The sequence below is a fragment of the Sycon ciliatum genome, chromosome 2 (assembly GCF_964019385.1).
Source record: "Sycon ciliatum chromosome 2, ocSycCili1.1, whole genome shotgun sequence".
In the NCBI taxonomy this organism is placed as follows: Eukaryota; Metazoa; Porifera; class Calcarea; order Leucosolenida; family Sycettidae; genus Sycon; species Sycon ciliatum.
The window spans coordinates 13,482,364-13,489,960 of NC_088644.1; the positions used below are offsets into that span (position 1 = coordinate 13,482,364).

Sequence of the window (7,597 nt, forward strand, 5' to 3'; positions counted from 1 at the left end):
CACTGTGTGTAGGGTGTGTGACTGCGCACAAAAGGTGCAGTATCATGCTGTCAATAGTTCATGGGGGTTATGAGCTCTTGATGCTATGCAAGCTTTGCCGAGAGACACACTGGTAACCGAGTACAGTGTACCCCCATGCTTACCCACCATTCAGTTACCGACTCGGTTACCCGTGCCTTCACTTGTCCCCAAATTCCTCGTGAACTCGTGTTCTGGGAGCGCATCAGACGAAGTATACACTGTTCTGATCGAGCATCAAGCTTTTAAAGAATGATTGAAATATTGTTACCAGCACTGATACTTCTTTCACCACAAATCAACATGCCATAGCAAAACTAATAAAATAAAAACTCAAGTGAAGATCCTAATCGCTAGCACCACTGGGCGTCGCTTGTTCTACTCCCTTCCGTCGCCGCCGAACTCGTTTCTTCTTCTCTAATGGTGCTTTCGAAGACGCCCGACCGGCCTCTGTCATGGTTGTCAGTCTGGGTTTCTTCTTCAAGCAGGACATCGGGTTAGGACCTTTCCGGTGCTTTCTCTTCATAGTGGTTCCACTTGCTGCCGGTTCTTCACCTGCTTTCAAGCGCCGGACAAACTGCTGCTCCGCGACGGACCCTGCCAGCTTGGACTCCACGACCTGCACAGCAAAGAGGCATGGGAAGCCAAAGAATTCTAGGGGAGAAATAGAATGTTCTAACCACATGATGATGGCATGCTGGCAATAAATAAAATGGATACATACATGTAGCACGCATCCGTAGTCTCGGTATGCAAGTCAAGAACTACCTATCCGCTCATGTGGGACGCCACCATGTACCACCCCATGATTAGGCGTCAGATGTAGCTCCTACACAGTGGGATACACCGCATCCAATAGTTCATTGTTCCAGGAGGTACATCTCCTAGAGAGATATTCAACTTGTGCAGATCACATACAATGCAGCTCACCAGCATCGAGAATGCTGTACCTGCTACTGCAGTACATGTACTTACCCGATCTGCTGCGTGCATGGAGGCTTCCGCTGGTTTCTCCAACATGATGGTGTTGTGGGTAATCAGTAAAAGAGGTACACCTGTTGCGAGCAGTGGAGTAGAGACACAGAGTTGTAATGTCACCACATGCTTTGGAGACCGAGAATGACAGCCCTTAGCCGATACAAGCTTTGTTCCTCACTTTGTTCCAATTCATGAGCGCCTACCACTGCACCAGCCATACTCCCAGATCATGCATGAAATACAGTACAAGGCTAATATAGATCATTTTTCAAGCACACACACACACACACACACACACACACACACACACACACACACACACACACACACACACACACACACACACACACACGACCAGTAAACTGAGGGCCGATGAGCCTAAGTTCACTTGTACAGTACAACATGTGGGACCCACTTCTCAAAGCCTAGGTCTAGTCTGCAATAGGATCGTGGAGTCTAGCTGTCATGCACTAGACCATGTAGAAAACTTTAGATAAAAAAAGTCGAGACGAATGATGGGCTTCGTGTCAGTGCACTCACTCACCTGCAATTTGCCGTAACCGTTTCCGGAGGTCCATGTCCTGTGTTGCAACTATGTAATGATGGCGATTCTCTTCTCCTGAGGCAGGGCGAGCAGATAGCACAAAGATTGCAGCAAAGTGTACAAGCATAAGGAACTGACAATAACGGCTACACTAACCACACAGAAGATCAGAACAATAATAGTAAAGGCTGTGAGCCATGCATACTACAGGTCGTCCCTCACTAATACATAATCTCTGGGACTTGACAAATGTTATGTACTATGAACGGGGTTTATGTACTAAACGAAAGTGTCCATAACTTGCTTGTGTACCAGAATTTTTCACTTTTTCAACTTTTCTGAGTGTTTCTTGCTACGATGACTAGGGAGCAATATATTCTTGATTTCCTCGATATAACATAAAAATTATTTTATAACGGTCACAGTCAGCGAAGATTCTACAGTTTACATGATACATGCCCAGCCGCGCCTGTACAGTCTGATTTCCGAGTTAATTGCGTCCACAAGTAGAAACTAGAACGCAATGTGCCTCCACTGGAAGGCTGAAAGACCAACAAATTATGTACTATTGAGGTAGGTGGCATGCGGGTACGGAGAAATGTTATGTACTAACGGGGTTTATGTACTAACGAATTATGTACTAACCGACAAAATTTGTATGGAAGCGACCACGTTTCGTCCGGGACTTGAGATTTTCTTATGTACTAACGGGGTTTATGTACTAACCGGACTCGTATTAACGGGGGACGACCTGTAGTAGCGTAGAGCTTATGCAAAATAATGACATCATCATATGCTTTGTATTGAGTGGCAAGCCAGTGCTTGTGATGTCACTCCATGCAGACACTTCAAAGGATGATGTAATTGCCCAACCTACATACTTCGTAGCTCAAAAGTGGGTACAGCAAGGACCCGTTGATGTGCATAACCGTGCTGGGTATAGCGAGTGGTACATGAAGTGCATACCCCTGCTCGGTATAGCGAGTGGTACATGAAGTACATACCCCTGCTGGGTATAGCGAGTGGTACATGAAGTACATACCCCTGCTGCCACACAGAATGCTGCTGTTAGACACCACAACAACATACTGGTCGGGAAACATGCTGGCACAACAACGAACAAAGTCAACGGTGCATACTTCAGGCCTTCCCTTGCCATGCGTGAGGACTAGTACGTACCTATGAGCGATGTAATGCAGTCCGGCGTAGGCTGGGCCTTGGCAACTGTATGACCACAGCGACGCTCGTCGTACTGCTTGATGATCTGCAGTGCACCATTTCCGGCTGAGCCCAATAAACGTAGTTCAATGCCTGCACAGCGCGTTGTCACTGGGAACACAAGTCAAGGGCTCTAACTGAACGCCAACCAGTCGGCTAGCGCGAGAGCAAAACTGCGAACTTAAAGGTCTCCTAAACCAGATTTCAATCCTTGAAACTAGATTGGCAAGCAGATCTCTACTTCTCTCAAATCTGCTTCAAGTACAGTATCAGGGTACAATAATTTCAGATACCAAAGTACTACTTCATTGACATGTTAAATCACACAAAGTACATACAACATAGCACTCTGAGAGTGCTTAGACTTAGAGGCATTCATAGGAAATATAGAGGATACAGCATTGAACCTCTCCACCAAGGTATTTCGGCAGCTGCTCAATAATGTTGATCTTTGCCTTCAGTGCAGCATATGCAAAGCTGCCATCAACTGGAAATATAGAGGAAAAGGCAAAACAAAGGCTCTAGCTGAATTATTCAGCAGTACTAGTAGTAATATTCAGACTTAATATACTTTGAAGTAGAGCAATACAGAGCCAAAAGACTGCATTCATGGCGGCACCAAATTTGCGATCATTAGATTCATTACCAAAGTTAGGATGTTAATTAAGCAACATAAATTTCATGTTAGAGCCCCCCCCCCCTGAAAGTCAAACTAAGTGATGAAATTCGTATTTCGGGCTGGGGTAGTACACAGGATTGTTGCATTGAGACAATTTTAGTACAGTTAGAAGTCAGGACCGTCAGTACATGAACCCACAATTCGTATTTCCACTGCTTTGTGGTATGGAAACGTGAAAGCTCATACATGTATTCCAATTTGCAAACTGAAAATTGTATCTGAACTCAGAAGTGCTGCATTCACTACATAGCAAAGCGACCAGGACTAAAACGTACTAGGCGCGTCCTGCCGATCATGAGCGCTAACACCCATAATGCGTGCTCACTCGAGTCTTAAGGGAGCATCTCATAAGTTCGCATTTTGTTTCTAAACGTAACGCATTTCGAAACGGGGGTAGGGGGTAGCGCCCTTTTCGAATAGAAAAATGACAGTTCGCACATTTTCTCAAAGTGTATGCTGTGCATGTGCTAGATCGCTTCAGATTGTGCTTATGTGTAGATCGACCTGTGTTTGAAGATCAGCTAACCCTTGCACTGCATGCATGCAGGCTACTCAGAGGTGTCAAATGTCACACCAGCCTGATCAAACTGTGTACCTGGCCAGCTTTTACAGCAGTACAGTCATGTACAGCTGTTATGGAGTGTATATGACTGTCTATGTCACTGATTGTACTTGTACCTGTACTCAGAAAATACTACTGACAAGTGACAGTACTGTATGCACTACTAGTAGATCTACTACACTACTATCACTAGCAAAACATTCATATCCATGTACATAAGCATACCATAGCATGAGGCATGGTCATGTACAGTAGATCAACACAGAAAATGTGCGATAAAACTTTCGAATAGAGGGGGGAGGTAGGGGGGTAAAGTCTATTCGAAATGCGTTACGTTTGCAAAAAAATGCGAACTTATGAGATGCTCCCTAACACAACAATCATGTGCATGCGTCTACAGCAGTTTCTGATTTCAATCCCATTCAACTTGTCCTACCTTGAAGATTACCATGCACTAGTATTTTTTTAAATTAGTAAATATCAAGATCCAAACTGTGCTATTCAACTAAAGCAGAAGTAAATGCAATGTGCGTGCTTACACTAAGCTACATTGATACATGCACATGTACTACCATTACACTCAGACGTCTCTAATTGAAATTGTAGAAGACAGATTTCACTGCAATGCCACTTACTGAGAACTTGGTAGGGCTGCCGCAGGCCAAAATTCTGCTGATAAAAAGCGATAATACGCTTTGCTTGCTTCACTCTTTTGACTTTCATGTTTGATGGTACAACGGGATCCACAAAACGTGAATGTAGCCAAACCAAAACTAAACAGAGAAACTACAGTCGGTATAGAGTTGAAGAACAGTAGTACTCAGCTAGCAGGACATGAGAAAGCACTGAACAGTGAAATATTCACAAAACTACTTCTTTGATTCTGAACGTCATTTATAATTTTGTAAACAAACACTGTTCTATGATTCATGTATGAGGCCCGGCGCATACGATGACGTCGATAAGCTAGCGCCGCCATTTATCACCAAGGCAACTTACAGTAGCGTCACACGCAGAGATCAAAACTTTACTTCCTGCAAGATATTCAGGTTCTTCTTGGTCAATGTTCGTGAGTCCTTTGTATTCAAGACTAGAGTTGGAGCGTATCGGTACGGGGCTGAAGAGAGCCATTTGATGGCCGAGGAGAAACTTATTCCGCAGCTGTTCAAGCAGCTTAAGCTCTGCGGAGAGGATGGCGAGCACGAACGGGGAATCAAGATCGCCAATAAAATTTTGGAGTCAGCAGGAGATGATGCTGATGCACTTCGCTGCAAAGTAGTGTCCATGGTGCAACTTGGTCAGTTTAAAGATGCCATTAGTTTTATCAAATCCAGTGGAGGTGATGGTTTCCACGTGGAAAAGGCTTACTGCCACTATCGGTGTCATGAGCTGGATGATGCTTTGGCTATACTGAAGAATGCAAATGGCAACAGTAGCCCTGAGAGGGAATTGCTGGCACAAGTGCTGTATCGCATGGAGCAGTACAAGGAGAGCTATGGTGTGTATGAAGGTCTGATAAGAAACTGTGACGACGACTACAGCGACGAGCGTGAGGCTAACATGGTGGCCATGGGCGCACTGGCTGTATCATCTAGTGGCGGCGTCAGTATGGAGAATACACGCGAGGACACATATGAACTGTGCTACAACAAGGCATGTCGGTTTCTCGCCCATGGCCGAACGAACGACGCAGAGTCGTTGCTCGTCAAGGCACAAGACCTGTGTCGTGAGACCCTGCTGGAAGATGATCCCGACACGACGCAGGAAGACATTGAGGACGAGCTGGCACTATCTCGTGTACAGTTAGCCTTCTGTGCACAGCTGCAGGGCAAGTCGAAGGATGCTATCGATGTCTACAACAGCATCTTACGATCTCGACCAAGTGATGCCGCGCTGGCTGCCGTTGCTGCCAACAACATCGTAACAATTCACAAGGACAAGGATGTGTTTGACAGCCGCAAGAAGATCAAGGTTGCTGCAGCAGAGGGTCTGGAGCAGAAGCTGACGTTGAGCCAGCGCAGAGCTATTGCCTTCAACCGGTGCTTGTTTTACCTGTACACAAACCAGAGTGATAATTTCCGGTCAGCTGTTGCCACGCTGGAAAAGCAGTATCCGTCAGATTTGCCATGCCTGTTGCAGGCCGCACACCTACAGCGCGAGAAGAAATCAACACGATCGTTTCAGCTACTGCAAGATTACGGCAAGAGCCATCCGACCAGCGCCATGCGAGTGCAGCTATCTCTTGCACAGATCCAGTTGTCTCAGGGAAACATTGCCGATGCAGTCGCTACGCTGCAAGGAATTCAGTCCTTGCGCCACCGGCTGGCAATGGTCTCCACACTTGTTTCATTACACACAGAGCTGGGTGACATCACCGCTGCAGGCAATCTTATCAAGGAAGCTGTCTCTGCGGCTGAAAAGACCAGTGCTAGTGAAGCAGGGGATCGCCAGCAGCTTCTTGATTTACTGCAGTTTTCAGCCGGATTCTTCTTAGAGCACAGCCAGCCGGAAGATGCTGTTGCTATGCTGCTCAAGCTGCGACAAGCTGACCCATCTCGTGTATCCACCATTGCTCAGCTCGTCCTTGCCTACTCCTCCTTCAACCCACAGAAAGCCGAGGAGCTTAGCGCTATCCTGCCTGGTCTGTCAGAGCTGTCAGCTGCTGACGCCCTGGATGTGGACAAGCTCGAGTCAATGCTTGGCGTTCGGCAGTCACGCAGGGCAGCGCGTGCCGCGGAAGCAGCCGCGACTGGCGACGCCCTCAGTGGCGATGCACAGAAGAAGAAGTCCAAGGCGAAGAAGAAGAAAAAGAAGCGTCTGCCGAAGAACTTCGATCCTGACATCAAGCCTGATCCAGAGCGTTGGCTGCCACGCTGGGAACGCAGTTCCAACCAGAAGCGCCGTCACCAGAAGAAGAAGGGCATGCAAGTCGGCAAGGGCACGCAGGGATCGGCAGCAGGCGCGTCAGATAAGTTCGACGCATCACTGCAGCCCGCAAAGGCGGATTCGCCTGCCGCAGACGCTTCGCCTTCACCTTCTGCCGCTGCTGCCGCATCTGGTGGCAAGGCAGCATCGACTGCTCCAGCAGCTGCTAAGAAGAAGCAAAAGAAGAAGGGAAAGAGCAAGTGGTAAACACCACATGGATGATTTTGTACTGGTCTCGGACCGTTTCGTGTACATTTATTTGACAAGAAATCATTCTTTTGTTGTCTGATAATTGATATACTGCCTTTGCTGTTATCAAGAGCTTCCTCAGGGCTGTACATATTCCTGGTATCAACACTCATGCATAAGAGTACATCTACCGGTACTCTTCGTCTTGCTTGTATCGGGTATACTGTATTGGTGTTGCCCTCCCATCACTCATCAGCTGCACTGCATGGCCCAGTCGATGTCGAAGCTAGTCGTGTAAATATGGTTTACTGGTATACCACTCCTTGGTTTCACCCAAAATCTCGTTCCAGATTTGCTTTCCTTCCGCAATATTGCTTGTAATTCTTCGATATTTTAGTAAAATACCCAACGAAACCTTTAGTTTTAGTAACTTTTATGTTGGCCTGATCCGTGGAGTCATAAAATATCGGTATTTTACGACTTC

The 7,597-nt window shown here is 46.6% G+C and overlaps 2 protein-coding genes across 2 annotated transcripts; one reads left to right on the forward strand and one right to left on the reverse strand.

Moving 5' to 3' along the window:
• Positions 1-237: 237 nt before the first annotated feature.
• On the reverse strand, positions 238-4,880 carry LOC135808821 (rRNA-processing protein UTP23 homolog). The gene is made up of 6 exons (XM_065322050.1): positions 4,635-4,880; positions 3,156-3,245; positions 2,720-2,869; positions 1,541-1,615; positions 994-1,073; positions 238-637 (listed from the first exon to the last, which is right to left on the reverse strand). The coding sequence occupies exons 1-6, from the start codon at positions 4,720-4,722 to the stop codon at positions 365-367; spliced, it is 756 nt and encodes a 251-aa protein (XP_065178122.1). The 5' UTR covers positions 4,723-4,880; the 3' UTR covers positions 238-364.
• A 138-nt stretch (positions 4,881-5,018) lies between these two features.
• LOC135808822 (signal recognition particle subunit SRP72-like) lies at positions 5,019-7,533 on the forward strand. Its single transcript, XM_065322051.1, has one exon. The coding sequence runs from the start codon at positions 5,134-5,136 to the stop codon at positions 7,129-7,131; it is 1,998 nt and encodes a 665-aa protein (XP_065178123.1). The 5' UTR covers positions 5,019-5,133; the 3' UTR covers positions 7,132-7,533.
• Positions 7,534-7,597: the final 64 nt, after the last annotated feature.

Coding starts and splice junctions, on each gene's coding strand:
- LOC135808821 (XM_065322050.1), bottom strand. CDS start 4,722: ATGAAAGTCAAAAGAGTGAAGCAAGCAAAGCGTATTATCGCTTTTTAT. Junction 3,246..4,634: donor GCAGCCCTACCAAGTTCTCA/GTAAGTGGCATT, acceptor CTATATTTCCAG/TTGATGGCAGCTTTGCATAT. Junction 1,074..1,540: donor ACGGTTACGGCAAATTGCAG/GTGAGTGAGTGC, acceptor TGCTCGCAACAG/GTGTACCTCTTTTACTGATT.
- LOC135808822 (XM_065322051.1), top strand. CDS start 5,134: ATGGCCGAGGAGAAACTTATTCCGCAGCTGTTCAAGCAGCTTAAGCTC.